Genomic DNA, 16423 nt, shown 5'->3' with positions numbered 1-16423 from the left:
TAAATATATAAATATTTAATTTATATATTTTGTATATAATACAATTCATATACAATTTTTTGTATATAATTTTTTGGCTAATTTTTTGTATTTCAAAGATGGGGTTTCACCATGTTGGCCAGGTTAGTCTCTAACTCCTGACCTCAGGTGATCCCCCACCTTGGCCTCCCGAAGTGCTGGGATTACAGGAGTGAGCCACCATGCCCAGCCACAAAGCAGTTTAGAATACATTTCCTCATTTGATCTTCACAGCAACCCTATGAGGGAAGGTCGGGCTGACACTCCTATTGTTATGTTATCATTTTACCCCTGGGGGAACCAGGGTCACACCATGAGGGAGTCCACGGCTCTTTGCTTTGTATCACAATTATGCTGGGTGTCGTGAACCCCAAAACCATCAGCCACAAGGACGTGAAGATGACGAATTCTGTGCACACTGTGGGGGGACGGGAAGACTAGGAGTCAGGAGCCAAGGGTGCTACCTGGCTGGTGCTGCTTCCTTGCTCCACAGTGGAACATTTCGTTTGTCACAGTTTGTCTGCAGGAGCTACTGACTGGCCTGGGTGGCCAGCCTCACTGTGTTGTGAGGCCAGGGGAGGCTTGCTTAGAAGCTTGTCTCAGGGGGCACTATAGCAGCGGGCATGAAGGAATTCCAGCGTTCCAGGGCCTGGGGGATGTCCAGCTGGAAGGGAGCTTTGAGATGATCTAGTTTATTCAACTGAGGTGGATAAAGAAAGCCAGAAGGCTTGCCTAAGTGAAACGAAGAAGAAGGAGGAGGAGGAGGAGCAGGAGGAGGGGAAGGGGTTGGGGGAAGATACAGAGTATAATTGTTTTTTTCTTTTTGAGACGGAGTTTCACTTTTGTTCCTTAGCCTGGAGTGCAATGGTGGGATCTCAGCTCACTACAAACTCTGCCTCCTGGATTCAAGCGATTCTCCTGCCTCATCCTCACGAGTAGCTGGGATTACAGGTGCCACAACCACGCCCAGCTAATTTTTGTATTTTTAGTAGAGATGGGGTTTCACCATGTTGGCTGGGCTGGTCTCGAACTCCTGACCTCAGGTGATCAGCCTGCCTCAGCCTCCCAATGTGCTGGGATAACAGGCGCGAGCCACCACGCTCGGCCCAGAGTATAATAATTTTTAAAGCCAACTTTTAGTTGGGGACAGGAAAAATAATTTGAAAGGTAGGTTGGAAAGACAGAAATGACCAACATCCACATCCCCCTGGGAGGCCTTTCCCAGGCCAGTAGGAAGCCTGCCTGCTGTTCTTCTCCAGTGACACAGCCAGGGACAGGGAAGGAGGGCCATGACTAAACATGAGGACCCAGTGCTTGGCAGACAAGTGAGGTTTCACATTCCTGCAAGGGCAACTCAGGTGGCCCTCTCCTGATGGCAGGGAGCCGCCTGGAACACAGCATGACAGGGCAGTGACAGGGCAGTGACAGGGCACCACGAAAATGCCCAACGGCTCCTCACGGGGATGGTGCAGCTGACACACGGGGCGGAGTGAGGACGTGCAGGCTCCTACCCTTCCTGACCCAAGCAGCTGCGTGCAGGCCGGGCTGGGGGCCACCCCAAGAGGAAAAATAAGCCGGGTGCAGTGGCTCATGCCTGTAATCCCAGCACTTTGAGAGGCTAGGCGGGCGGATCACAAGGTCAGGAGTTTGAGACCAGCCTGGCCAACACAGTGGAACCCCGTCTCTACTAAAAATACAAAAAAAAAAAAATTAGCTGGGCATGGTGGCAGGCACCTGTAATCCCAGCTACTTGGGAAGCTGAAGCAGGAGAATCGCTTGAACCCAGGAGACGGAGTTGCGTGAGCGGAGATCGCACTAGTGCATTCCAGCCCAGGTGACCGTGAGAGACCCTGTCTCAAAAAAAAAAAAAGAGAGAGAGAGAAAGAAAATAGAAGGGGGAAGGAGAACTCGGGGCAAAAAAACAAAAAAATACATGAAGGGGAAGAGGGGGAGGGAGAGCAGGAAGAGGGAGGAAAAGGGAGAAGAGGAGCAAGAGGGAGAGGAGGAGGGGAAGGGAAGGGAAGACGGAAAGGAGTCAAAACTGTTGAGTGGCAGAGCAGGTGAGGAGTGCACGTGCCTGCAGACCGACAGAAAGATGCTGTCCTTTCCTGTGTTTCTGAATTTTCTAAATTATCTATGATGGAGACGTATCCATTTGCAATGCTGACTTTTCAACAACATAATAAAAGGGGAAAAAGGGAATTTGGATGGTGCGTCCAGCCACCAGAGTCCCAGGCTGAAAGCCAGAATGATCTCTTGAGAAATGTTAGCAAAGATTTCCTCTGGGATGGGGGAGCTATTGGTGATTTTCTTTAGGTTTTTTTTTTTTTTTTTTTTTTCACTTTCCAAATCATCTAGAATGAGCGGGAATAATATTGGTAACCACAGGAGAAAGAAATACAAAAGAGTGACTTCCTCTGTCCTTAAAATAACAAAAACAAAAGACAAAAGAGGCCGGGTGCGGTGGCTCATGCCTGTAATCCCAGCACTTTGGGAGGCCAAGGTGGGTGGATCACCTGAGGTCAGGAGGTCAAGACCAGCCTGGCCAACATAGGGAAAAACTGTCTCTACTAAAAATACAAAAAAATTAGCTGGGTGTGGTGGTGGGCGCCTGTAATCCCAGCTACTCGGGAGGCTGAGGCAGGAGAATCGCTTGAACCCGGGAGGTGGAGACTACAATGAGCCAAGATTGCGCCATTGCACTCCAGCCTGGGCGACAGGAGGGAAACTGTCTTAAATAAAAAAAGAGAGAGCACACACACACACACACACACAAGCAGGAAGAGAGGCTGAGAGTTGGGATGATGGGGAAGAACACAAGATGAGGGTGAGGGAGCGAGGAGGCAAAGGCGGGGACAGGGATAGCAGGTGAGGCTGTTGCTAAACAGCAGCCAGCTATGCAGTGCTTCCCAGTCATCCTGTCTGTCAACGAACGTGTGTGGAAAGGTGGCTGCCTGTGCCTCCCAGGATACTCTAGACTGGGGGCAGAGTAGTCCTGCTGGGCAGCTTCTGGCCAGTCGGCACAGGGTTGCTGTCCTCCGGCACATCCAAGCTGCCCTCCCCAGGCCTCCCTCCATCGTCTGCCCGCAGGCTCACTAAGACAGTGTAAATGGAGAGACCTGGGATCCTTAATTCCAGAGAGGCTGCTTTAGAGGGGATGGTGGTGGGCTTATTTTGTAGTTGAGGCTCTTAAGGGAGGAGAGAGAGGACAGGAGGGGAAGGGAGGGTTCAGCCACAGAGCTGGCAGCCAGGCCAAGAGGATCAGCCAGGAGCAATAAGTGGCTTGAGAATGCTGGTAATAAATAAAGACGTCTTTATTGTCTCTTCCCAAAGCACACGATGTTTCTAACAGAGCTTCATTCACTCCCAGGCAGGCTGGAGAGAGGACAGAGGTGGAGCCAAGATGACATAGTCAGGAGTAGAAAGGAGTCAGGTGGAGCAGGGGTGCCAGAGAGGGCAGCCGGAGGGCGGGGCTTAGGGAGCTCCAGCCGCAGTGACAAAGATATCCTTGTAGCCTTTGATCTCCTTGACCTCGTTGCTGCTGATGAGAACCTGGAGCTGGCGGGGTCCAGCTTTGGTCGGGTAGAGGTCCAGTTGAATTTGGAGGCTGTGTCCGGCCACCAGAGTCCCAAGGCTGAAAGTCAGAAAGGGCCTGTGAGAGCCTCAAGGAGTCCCTGCTGGCAGGAGGGGTGATCTGGTTCCCCTCTGGGTGGGTGAGAAGCTCCCACTCGCCACCACCACTGAGCTCAGCCTTTCCTGAGGAGGGTGAGAAAGTGGGGGCAGAGAGGCACCGCACAGGGGATTGGGGGGGGTCCTGTGATGCCATGGGGCACCCCTTTTCTGAGACCAGCCAGGGGGAGGTAGGCAGAAGCATCACTTACTCCTTTGTTATCTGCCCACTGACGAGGCCGCTTCCCTCCAGCACCATCGTGCAGCTGCTCAGAGCCACCATCAAGGTGTTGGTGAGGGTGACGTGGACTCTCAGTACCTTGCCCACCTCAGCCCTCTCAGACACCTGTGTGGAGAGAGGTCAGTGATTCCACCGGCAACTGGCCTCGCTTCTGCATTCTGGTTCAGTTATCCCTACCCCCAGGTCCCTGGCGACCACCATGAACTGCGGCTTAGAGCTAATGTGCTACAGTGGGGAGGGAGGAATGTGAGCTGAGAGTACTTGAGATTAACACATATACAGGCCTGTCTTAGGTCGCAATACTCCAAGGAGCCACCACCAATCAGCAATTGCCACCAAGCTGAAACCCGTTTCCCTCCCCACCATCTAGTTCAAGATGTCCACAAGATTTCAATGGGAGTGCCGGCTCCAGTGGGTGGCTACTAGGAAGGCTGTGTTAAAAAGGATCCTGAGGACAAAGGATCCCAATTGATTCCTATCTAACACAGGTGGGGGATAAGGAAGTGGTGTCATGTGTGCCACCCAAGTGCCATCAGTGATGTCATCCTGCCCTTACACTCATCACTGAGGAAACAATGAGGCCAAGGCCCCTTGATGTGTTAGTGGCAGAGCCAGGACCTGACCTGGGTGTCCCAGACCCCAGCCCAGGATCTTTCCCCATACTGCTGTGTCTTCATAAACATCAGCAGGGCATGCACTCGAGTTCTTCCAGGTGTGCTCAGTGCTGTGTCATGGGGCAGCACAGCCGTGGCCTATGAGTGGGAGGCAGGCATCCTTCCTACTCATTTCTGGAGCTCCTGTTCCTAGAACAGTGCCGGCCAGATGATGGACACCAGTAAGCACGTGTTGAACTGAAATGAGCTCTGACCACCCAGATCATACTAGGGGCTTGTTCTGGCTGGGCCAGAGACTCAGGGAAAAGGAAGAACACACCTGACTTACCTGGGATCCAAACAAAAATACCAAGTCCCTTGTACCCTCATTAGGGTGTCAAAGTAGAACAGGTTAAAATAACTGTGGAATCATCTATGGGTCCCTTACTGATGGGGACCAATTAGCAACCTACCTGGCATTTGCCATGTTTGCTTCAGGTACACGGCAGGGCCCTGGCCGCAGCCCCAGGCTTATGTCTGCACTTGCAATTCTGCCCGCTGTTTGCCCCAGCACAGAGGCTGCCTGGCGTCAGCTGGCCTGACAGCCTGACAGTGTGCCTGGATGAAAACCCTGGGGTAGGCCAGCTGATACATGGTCTGGAGCTGCCCAGTTCTCATTTGGGGTGGGGAGGGGCGTGCTGTTGAAGAAGCCTCCAGGTACAGAGCCAGGTTTAGACTAGGCAGTGGGCAAGTCTTTCCGAGTGGGAGGGGCAGGTGGGGAAACCAGGCTTCAGGGAAGGAAAAGCCTGGTAGCAGGAGATGGGGAACGCACCCGCTTCCTCCATTCACCCTTCCTTCGCCTGAAACTCCTTCTTTGTGCAGTGGCCTCACTGGCCCCTCAGGCATCTGAAGTTCACTTTCATTTGTTTCCCTCTTTGCCACCTCAATCTTGTCAATACTCACCTTTTGTTTTTTGTTTTGTTTTGTTTTGTTTTGTTTTGTTTGAGACAAGGTCTAACTCTGCTGTCTGGGCTGGAGTGCAGTGGCATGATCTCAGCTCACTGCAGGCTTGATTTCCCCAGACTCTCACCTCAGCCTCCCGAGTATCTGGGACTAGAGGCATGCACCACCACACCAGCTAGTTTTTGAAAAACTTTTAAGTAGTGACAAGGTCTGGCTATGTTTCCCAGATTGGTCTTGAACTCCTGGGCTCAAGCGATCCTCCCGCCTTGGCCTCCCAAAGCACTGGGATTACAGGCATGAGCCACCATGCTTAGCTGGTGGTCATCATTTGAATTTGACTTTGTGGAGTCTCTAAATCTGTCTTCTCTACTTCATCTCCTAGTCACTGCCTTTCCTGTCTGTTTGCCTTTGCAAAATGATTTCCTTACTTAAAATGCCTTCACAGCCATCTCATTTCTCTATACGGTTTCCTATGCATCCTCTGAAAAATAGTACCTCCTTTGAGAAGCCTTCACACCCTTCACCCCAACTCACTGGTACAGAGCACAAGACCACACCATACTGTGCTGGAGCCATCGGTGTGGTATGAGGTGGGAACAGTGTCTTGTTGGCTGCTGCACCCCAGCCCCTGGATTGGGTGAGTCAGAGAGCCTCAGAGCCCCCACCTGTGTCCAGATGCCTACCTCAATAGACAAGTGGGGAGGCTCCAGAGAGATATCTTTTAGGACCAGCATGGACCTCCCTGTCTCTTCAACCTCAGCGATGCCAGACACACGGATGAGCTTTTCGTCCGTTAGCTTGCTTCTGTAATTGCTGTAGGGCAGGAGGAGTGGCCACTGTGTCTCTAAGGACATACAAAAGACACCTTGAGTCCAGGACATGGACCAGAGAGAGGGGGGACATGTAGATGTGAGACAGGAAAAATTAGAATTTTTCATGTGAGAGGTAAAATTGTGTGTGTGAGAGACAGACAGTGTCCCACCACGCACACACTGCCCCCAGGGCTCACTGCTGCGTCTTGCCTGGTAGGGTGGCATCAGAGGTACAGTAGCTGGCAGCTTCACTGCCCGGAAGGTGTGTGTGTCAGAGGAAGGGGTCTCTGTGTGATCTGGCTGGGCCCGCCCCACTGTGTTCAGGGCCCCACAGCTCCCCTCCCCGTAGGTGCCTTCTCACGCCTGCCTCACACTCACCCTTCCCAAAGTCCAGGTTCAACCGCACTGTGTGCCTCCAGAGGGGCTTCCGGGTGCCACCCCCATGCAGCAGGGCCTGTGCACAGAAGCGCACCACCAGTCCGATGGGCCCCTGAGGGTGGGTGCTGTCTGGCACCCTCCGGATACGCAGCAGCAGCTGCAGGTCCTGGCCCCACTCGGGTATCCTGGCCAGGTGAAGCTGCAGCTGCGCTGGCTCATCCCTAAGACCCCCCGACTCCAGGAGATCCAGGAAGGGTGAAGAAGCTCTTTGGGGGCCCAGCATTTTCCGAGAAGCCTTCATGAAGACAGCTCTCTCCTCAGGGGATCCTGCAGAAGGGAGAGACATGCATGGGGAGGGGTGGGGAGGACCGGAGACTTTCCCAGGGCACCAAGGCACAGGAATAGCAGCACAGGGAGGCCGTGCGGTTCAGGTGCCACTTGCTGGGTTCAAATCCTTGCTCAGTCACAGTGCTTTAATCTCTGTGTTCTGTTCTGTCATCTGTAACCTGGGGATGATATCTGCTTTCCTTATAAGGAATCCCAAAAACGTCAGGCTAAATGAGTTGCTGGCTGCAAGCACTCAGCACTGTTCTCTGCCATCACTATGACCACCAAGCATCACTATCATCATCGTCATGAAGCCAGAGGCTTCTCTCCCCACCCAGAATCCCTCCAGCTAAAATATATGCTCAAAACTTATAAAAAAGAGGTTCGGTCAGGCGCGGTGGCTCATGCCTGTAATCCCAGCAATTTGGGATGCTGAGGTGGGTGGATCGCCTGAGGTCAGGAGTTTGAGACCAGCCTGACCAACATGGTGAAACTCGTCTCTACTAAAAATACAAAAATTAGCTGGGCATGGTGATGGGTGCCTGTAATCCCAGCTATTCAGGAGGGTGAGGCAGGAGAATCACTTGAACCCAGGAGGTAGAAGTTGTGGTGAGCCGAGATTTCGCCGTTGCACTCCAGCCTGGGTAACAAAAGTGAAACTCCATCTTAAAAAAAAAAAAAAGAGCTAAAGAGCTTCCTCTCTTGCCCATGGGGGCTACTCAACATGGAGGCTTAATGTGGCTGACTGCCACTGCTACCGCTTGAGACCATCATTACCACAGTTACAATTGTTACTACTTGAGACCATCATTACAAGACTGAAGGAAGGGATGAACGTAGAAATGGTAAAAAACAAAAGAAACTGTTTTAAAGAAAGGCTAGCATGGAGAAGAAGAAAAGAGAAGAAGAGAAGGAGAGAAGAAGAGAAAAGAAGAAAAGGGCTCCCTGCTTCTAGTGAGCAAAGGCAGCCGCTGAGCGTCTACCGCCCTTCATATTTATTTGGGTAGCAAGAGCAAGGAGGAGCAGGTAACGATTGGTCAGCTGCTTAATTGATCACAGGTTCAGATTGTTACTGACAGGCTTCGATTATGCCTAATCATAAGAAACATTTGTGTGGCCTTCAACAGCTTAACCCACACTTACCCCACCTGTGGACTTCTCTGGCGCAGTTGCTACGTCCCAGAGGCACGATTCCCAGTGCTTTCTGTGGACACTCATTTAACCCTCTCAACAGCCGTCCAGGGGACTGTTACCCCGTTTTACAGATGAGGAAATGGGGGCACAGGGGTGGTAAACTGTGTCCAGTCTTACACAGGGCACAGCAGAGCCCTGTTCAGTACTCAGGCAGCCTGACTCCACACACGCGCCCTCCGTGGGGGTGTCCACCCCGTCCATAGGCCCAGGGGCCCATCCCCCCAACTCCACCGATCTCCTTGCTACAACCCCTCCTGCCATGGACGTAGGGAGACAGTGGCACCACTCTGGGTGGAGTTAAAATACGGGACATCCAACTACATTTGAATTCCAGATAAACAACAAATGATTTTTAGTACAGTACGTTCCATGCACTATTTGGAACATACTTATACATTAAAAATCATACCCAATTTGAATTTCAGATAAACAGTGAATACTTTTTTTTTTTTTTTTTTTTTTTTTTGAGACGGAGTCTCGCTCTGTCGCCCAGGCTGGAGTGCAGTGGCCGGATCTCAGCTCACTGCAAGCTCCGCCTCCCAGGTTTATGCCATTCTCTCGCCTCAGCCTCCCGAGTAGCTGGGACTACAGGCGCCTGCCACCACGCCCGGCTAGTTTTTTGTATTTTTTTAGTAGAGACGGGGTTTCACCGTGTTAGCCAGGATGGTCTCGATCTCCTGACCTCGTGATCCGCCCGTCTCGGCCTCCCAAAGTGCTGGTGAATACTTTTTAGAATAAGTATGTGCCAAATGCTGTATGTCCCATACTTACACAAATAAAATATTTGTTTACTTGGATCTATCTGGAATTCATATTTAACTGGGCATCCTATATTTTTATTTGCTGGTAACCCTACTTAGGGTCACATGCCTGGGATCCAGGAAGGATCCCTAGGAGTTTGCCATGAGGATAAAGGTGATTAGATGGTGACGGTTTCAACTTGGAGCCACCCCAGCTAGGGAGCATCACAAAGAAGCTTAAACCAGCCCTCTCCCCAGATAGCCCGGCACCTTCTGGGTACTTGTAGGAGCTGGTGATGCTCTGGTGCTGGTCTGACCCCACCATCTTGGTGCTGATCTCCTTCCCGATGGAACTGGTGTTGTGGGCCAGGATTTCCTGGGCCTGGCCATCCCTGAGGAGCCAAATGACCTCATCGGCGTTCACCTCGGCATACACAAAAGGGGTGTCATAGGCCAGGTGGACATCCCCTTCCCTGATGGCCTTCACAGAGGCAGGGCCACAGCAGAACAGCCCTGTGGAGGCAACAGGCTACTGACACTGGGGCCAGGGGCAGCTGGCTGTGGCTGTGGCTGTGGGAGGTGGAGATGGGACAGGCAGTGGCACCGCTGACTCTCACCCATGGGATATCTTCCAGTTTACCAAGCACTTTTGTTCCTATTAATTCATCTGACCCTCACAGCCACCCTGTGAAGTGGCAGTGCTGATCATCAGCTTTTCCACTTTACAGGTAAGGACACAGCTGAGGCCCAGTGACCCATCCAGGTGACCCCGCTGCCAACGGTAGAGTTAGATTCCTGATCTGAAGCTGTGTCAGCTGGGACCTCGGGAAGAGGGTGCCGTGGAAAACGCTGCTCTTCCCTCGTCTCCTGCTCCCACAGCCAGTCACCCTAATCTGCCTCCCCACAGAGCCAGAGCCTGTTGCAGTGGTCCTCACCACTGCTGGTCTGCTGGGGAGTGGGGTCCAGAACCTGCCACCCGTTGTATCCTGGTGGGAGATCTTTCTGGATCATCCAGCACTCATTCCAGACATGGAAGTTCCTGCAGGAGGGAGTAAGCAGACAAGGACTCACGTTAGCTGAGGTTTTGCCAGGTACCAGGCACTATGCGGAGTGATTTATATCATTGTTTCTTTTTCTTACTTTTTGTTAGGAAGTAATTTCATACTAAAAGTCACAAGAATAGTACAGGCTGGGCACAGTGGCTTACACCTGTAATCCCAGCACTTTGGGAGGCCAAGGAGGGTGGATCACGAGGTCAGGAGATCGAGACCATCCTGGCTAACATGGTGAAACCCCGTCTCTACTAAAAATACAAAACATTAGCCGGGCATGGTGGTGGGCACCTGTAGTACCAGCTACTCGGGAGGCTAAGACAGGAGAATGGCGTGAACCCGGGAGGCAGAGCTTGCAGTGAGCTGAGATCGCGCCACTGCACTCCAGCCTGGGTGACAGAGCGAGACTCTGTCTCAAAAAAACAAAAACAAAAAAGAATGGTACAAAGAACACCCATCTACCCAAGTCATCTGTTGTTAACATTTTGCCCCATTTGCTTTCTTTCAGTGTGGACATGAATAGATATCTACACATACACACTTCAGTGTGTATTTCCTAAGAATAGGGATTGTATAGTTTATCAACCCTAGCACATTGGGTATTGATATGATGCCTTTATCTAATTTACTGTCTATATTTTAATGTTGTCAGTTAATCTAACCACGTTGTTTAGAGCCTTCTTTTCCCATGCGGTACGCAGTGCCATCTGTGGTCACACACTGCATTCAGCTATGCAGCGTGTTGTCTGCTTTGACCTTGGAACAGTTCCTCCACCTTTCTTTCTTTTGTTACATTGGGATTTGAAAAGAGTCTCTCTCTCTCTCTCTCTCTCTCTCTCTCTCTCGTAAGTTTAAGGTGTACAAATGTAGTTTTGTTTCATGGAGATATTGCCTAGTGGTGAAGTCTGGGCTTTTAATGAAAACAGTCTTTATGTTATTTATCTATTTTTTAAAACTAGAGTAGCGCCCATTTTGGGCTTGTCTGATGTTTTCTCATTATTAGACTCAAGATACGCATTCAAAGACAGAACTGTACCTAAGTTACACATGCTCAGATACAGCACTGCTTCCTGAATCAGAGACGATTCAGACCTCTAGGAGTCTATCTGTGGATCCCAGGCTGAAAAGCCCTCCTTAACAGCATTGATCTCATCTCACCCTAGCAACCCTGTGAAGTAGACGTTATCTTCATTTTACAGACAAGAAAATCGAAACTCAGAGAGGGAGGGGGCTCCTAGGAGAGCAGGTAGTTCTCACACAACTCAGAGTCTTACCTGGAGGCCGGCTGCGGTGGCTCAGGCCTGTAACCCCCCACTTTGGGAGGCCGAGGCGAGTGGATCACCTGAGGTCAAGAGTTCGAGGCCAACACGGCGAAACCCCGTCTCTACTAAAAATACAAAAATTAGCCGGGCATCGTGGTACATGTCTGTAGTCCCATCTACTCCTGCCTCCTGAGGCAGGAGAATCGCTTGAACTCAGGAGGTGGAGGTTACAGTGAGCTGAGGTCGCACCATTGCACTCCAGCCTGGGCAACAGAGTGAGACTCCATCCCAAAAAAAAAAAAAGTCTTATCTGGAAACTGGCTAGAAAAGGAAAAACAGGAAACCAGTTTTGAGAGTAGAGCTGAGAAGAACAAAGGAACCAGGAAAAGAAACCAGAGATACACAAGTAAAGGGATGCACAGAGATACACACACACACACACACGCACACATGTATGCAGACAGGGAGTGGGGCGGGGAGAGGAAGAAGTCAAGAGAGACAAGAAGAGGTCTACAGAGGCAGTCAGTCCAGGTTCTCCCTGACTTCTGGGAAAACAGAGTGGTACAAACAGAGACTCAGGGAAGGAAGAAGAAGATGAATAAAGACTTTTGAGGTCAGTGCTCAGAAGATGCCCAGCTAGTCATGTGGTTGAGGCCTCAGAATGTTATCCCATTGTTTTCTATCTCTGAAATGAGTTAAATGTGATGACCTAATTAGCCAGAACAGCCTCCTGGGTTGCGGAATTCTTCTCTTCTTCTCTGAGCATTAGCAGCAATGTTCAGGGCAATCTTGCAATATTGCCTCAAGGGTCAGGGAGAACCAGGTCAAAGTTTTCCTGCCCTCCCTGGGACAGAGCAGAGAGCCGTTCAAGATAGTGCCTCTCACCATATTTTGTCTCGTTTCTGAGTTGACAGCATCTCTGCATTTCGGTCATAGTACGTATCGATGGTCAAGTTCCTATCCACGTTGTGCGCGGAACGGAAATTGGAAACAACACGGGTTGGAACACCTAAGCATCTCATTACTAAAGAGAAAAATAAAGTATAGAGAATCGCTTAGTTCATTTCAGGCAAAATTATTGGTTTTCCATGCATAATTTGTAACTTTCAAGCTGGAGGAGAGAAAGCCAAGACGCTTAGGGAACCACACCAGTAACTCCTTTATTCCCAGAGCCCCACACCCAGTCCCTGAGCCCTGCTGCCCCATCGGTGGTCAACATCCCACAAGGAGAAAGGAATCATTTGAGGGTCGCTTAAAACAACAGTTAACAATAATCCAATTTATCATTCAGGAGTCTTTCCACTCAGCAACTTTCCAAGTTAAAAACAGAGGGCCGGGCGCGGTGGCTCACACCCGTAATCCCAGCACTTTGGGAGGCAGAGGCGGATCACGAGGTCAGGAGTTTGAGACCACCAGCCTGGCCAGCCTGGCCAACATGGTGAAAACCCATCTCTACTAAAAATACAAAAAAAAATTAGCAGGGTGTGGTGGCACGTGCCTGTAGTCCCAGCTACTCAGGAGGCTGAAATTTTAGTTCTGACAATGTTTTTAAACTTTTATTTTATGTTTGAGGGTACACGTGAAGGTTTGTTACGTAGGTAAACACATGTCTCAGGGGATTGTTGTACAGATTATTTTATCGCCCTCCTCCCACCCTAGTTCTGAAATTTGGGATCTGTAATTCTACTTAAAGACAAGAGGTAGGGGGAGGTATGAAAGAAATTACAGAACGGATAGAGGGACAAGATAGACTTCTAGAGACCGTGGAAACCGTCAGCAACGACAAGGGGAAACCACAGAACCAGCAACCGTCTTTAATAAGGTAGCAGCTCCCCCTTGTGGCTTCTCGTGATACTGCTACAAAGGCTTTTAAAAGCTGAGTTACGATTTGCAAATCTAGTCACACAGTGTAGACATTACCCCCAACACACACACACACACACACACACACACACACACACACATCTGCCTGCCCAGAGCCAGATGAAGTCAAGCCAAGAGCCAGCAAGAGCCAGGTGTGACCTTGAAGGGACGTGGGTCCTGACATCTGCCAACATGGCGAGGAGTTCAGAGAGGTTTATTCCACTCCTCTCCCTCCCAGGAGGGGCAGACAGTGCCTACTGAGGCTGCCAGGAGGATTACACAGCTTTGAAAAGTAAAAGGACTAATGAGAGTGACGAATCCTTTTGTTTTGGTTCACTGAAGAGCCCCCAAGAGGGCCGCCTGTCTACCGTCACCTGCCCACTCACAGCACAGCTCCTGGCTTGTCACAGATCCTTAGCAGGCATGGGAGCTACACCCAGGCTGGAAGCGGCCAGAGGAAGCTTGGCAGGGGCAGCTCCCCCAGTGTGCAGTGGCCCCATAACTCAAGGGCCTGGGAGTGGGGAGAGGCTTGGAAATGGAGCACGGTGGTGGACCTTGTCCTTCTCCTGCTCATCCCAGGCCTCCTCCACAACACCTACCTAGCCACAGCCTGGGGACTTCCCAGCCCACGGAACAACCGAGAAGACTGAGTGCCAGAGTAGCCCTAGCCTCATTTCACACCTGAGCACAGTGAGGTCACCGGATTTCACACCTCAGCAAAGTGAGGTCACTGGATTCAAACACTCAGATTTAAACCTCCTCTGTGTCTGCAGCACCTGTATATAACTGCCAGCCTCTGCTGCCCCTCTCCAAAAAGCCTCTGCCCTTGTCTCTGGCTCCGGTCTCTGTCCTCCCCATTCTCTGCTTCTCCTTTCTCCAACTCAGAGTCACCCTGTTAGTTCAGCAAACGTTTATCAAGCTCCATCATGTAGCAGGACAGGCCTGTGTAAGGTATTCTGGCCTTGCAAGGGTGAGACAAGTACTCTCCATCCTTCTCTCGTCTTCACAGATGATCTGCTCAACGACTTTGCACTGAATTGTAAATAATTGATACTGCATAAAACATTGATGTTCTTTAAGGGTAGTCAGCAAAGTGGCAAGTCTATAATGATAACTGCTCAAGGATCTCTCAGTGAAGCATTTGGGAGCTGCTAGCTCTGCCTATGGGTGAGGTCAGCTATCTCACACCATCTACTTCCACTTGCCCCTCCGTGCCAGGCTCATCTCGAGCTGAGATGCCTGAGCTGGTGGCAGAAAGAAGCCACTGGGTTTCTGTTTCGGGACCACAAGCTGTCTCTCCAGACGACAGTTATAACAGTCTGACTGACCCATCAAGGATACTGTGAGGTGATTGCCACAGGTCAACCCCCCTCTCACATAAATGCACAGGCTCCCTCGAGACTGTATGGTGTGCTGGCTCAGGGCCTGGGTGCCCACCACCCCCAGCTGTGGGGCCATGGGCAAGCTACGGAAACTTTATGAGCCACAGTTAACTTCTCTGAAAATGAAGTTAATCACACCCCTAAGTGAGTGATCTTTCGCTCACCGGTGCACATAACAGATGCGAAGACCCAGCACTGTCCGTACTTCACAGGCTGCCCACCCCTGGCTGACCACTGCCGTAGGATGGCCACACTGCCGTTCCACTCCAGAGGACTGACCCCTTCGGAGTAGTCCTCGCTCCAGTTCCCCTGCAGCACGCCGTTGTCATCGTTGCTGTTGATCTGCAGAGGACAGATGGGTGAATTTCCACAGCTCCCGGGGAAGCTCAGACTGTCCTCAGACGGCGGGAAGCATCCATCCTTACCATGGCACTCACCACCCTGCACACGTACACCACGTCGTTCCGTTGGGAACAGTCTTTGGCCGGGTTCTTTAGGTAATGCAGGCTCTTGTTCAGGATCTCAAAGCAGATGTCTATGATGTCCTCTTCAAACTTCCCAGTGATTTTAAGGGAGAAAAAAGAGGAGCAAATGTCTAGATTTCTGAAACTTTAAGTCACTAACAAACTTTTGGGGATGGCAGGTATATGGGGATGTGGGGATGGGGGAAGGGCGCTAAATATAAGACAAGGTCCTGCCTTTGAAGAACGTATAAATCAAATTGGGAATGTATGAGGTTTGAAATTCTGAAAAACTAAACTGTGTGGCTCTGATGAAAAATGGAAGCAGAATTCAGAGAGTGAGCGGTCCCCGCTGGCTGAATAGATGAGAGAGGGCTTTGGTGCCAATGGGCATTGACGGATTGGGTGGACAGGAAGAGGAGAGTGGGCACATTTACCTGAGGTCTTTGAGCATGGTGGGTACCAACGATTTAGACAGACTCCTGTCTGGAGGACTTGAAGGAGCAGGGAAGGGATCAGAGCAGAAAAAGTCTAGAGATCAATGTAGGGCCAGGCATGCCAGTCTTGAAATCAGGTAGAGGAGCTCAGAGCAGACACTGCGGCCCTGGAGGAGCCAGAGTGGGCTCATGGTAGACGTGCACAATGTTTGCTACAACCCTTTGGCTGCCAAATGCACAGGTATTTGTCTCAGTTTCAAAGAGGGTCACAGGTTGCCATGGTTGGAGAATGGGGAAAACGTGCTCTCCCTCAGCAAGGCTTCCCCCACCTCTTCCCTTTTGGAGCTTGTGGGCAGGACTGAGGTGGCAATGGGAGGGAGAAACCATCCCTGCAGGGGTTGAGAGTGGAGATGTTGCCCAGAGCCAAGGTCCCCCTCTGTACTTTGACTGGATATTGGATGTTATTAAAGAATTACTGTTCTTTTTTTTTTTCAGTTACAATAATTTATTCTGATTAAGTTTTGCAGAAAGAATCATCATCTTTTACACGATTATATTCTGAAGTATTATTGGATTAAATATGCTGAAGTGTCACTGTATTAAATGATACAGTATCTGTAATTTGCTTAAAAAAAAAAAATTGGTCGGGAGCTGTGGCTGTAATCCCAGTACTTCGGGAGGCCGAGGCGGGTGGATCACCCGAGGTCAGAAGGTCGAGACCAGCCTGGCCAACATGGTGAAACCCCATCTCTACTAAAAATGCAAAAATTAGCTGGGCATTATGGCTCGCACCTGTAGTCCTAGCTACTCAGGAGGCTGAGGTGGGAGAATCACTTGAACCCAGGAGATGGAGGTTGCAGTGAGCCAAGATCATGCCACTGCACTCCAGCCTGGGCAACAGAGCGAGACTCCATCTCAAAAAAAAAAAAAAAAATCTAGTGGTGGAGTGGGGAGCGAGGGTGGAGGCAGAGGAGTACAGACCAAAGAAGGACAAGCTTTTTCTGTAAACAACCAAATAGTAAATATTTTAG

At 50.6% G+C, this 16423-nt stretch overlaps 1 protein-coding gene across 1 annotated transcript in view; it reads right to left on the bottom strand.

Annotated features, from left to right (window-relative positions):
• Positions 1–3316: 3316 nt before the first annotated feature.
• Positions 3317–16423, bottom strand: part of TGM7 (transglutaminase 7) — a 44153-nt gene continuing 31046 nt past the window's right edge. The window contains exons 5-13 of the mRNA XM_017856489.1: positions 14920–15048; positions 14659–14836; positions 12135–12273; positions 9871–9974; positions 9206–9448; positions 6675–7001; positions 6168–6328; positions 3900–4033; positions 3317–3652 (exon numbers count right to left, since the gene is read on the bottom strand). Of these exons, the coding sequence (XP_017711978.1) occupies positions 3493–3652; positions 3900–4033; positions 6168–6328; positions 6675–7001; positions 9206–9448; positions 9871–9974; positions 12135–12273; positions 14659–14836; positions 14920–15048 (1575 nt within the window). The 3' untranslated portion in view covers positions 3317–3492. The remainder of the gene's footprint in view (positions 3653–3899; positions 4034–6167; positions 6329–6674; positions 7002–9205; positions 9449–9870; positions 9975–12134; positions 12274–14658; positions 14837–14919; positions 15049–16423) is intronic.

This window comes from Rhinopithecus bieti, unplaced genomic scaffold, assembly GCF_001698545.2.
Source record: "Rhinopithecus bieti isolate Rb0 unplaced genomic scaffold, ASM169854v2 scaffold_495, whole genome shotgun sequence".
Taxonomy (NCBI): Eukaryota; Metazoa; Chordata; class Mammalia; order Primates; family Cercopithecidae; genus Rhinopithecus; species Rhinopithecus bieti.
Note: the sequence above shows the minus strand (reverse complement) of the source record. Positions and strands in the feature narration are given on the sequence as shown.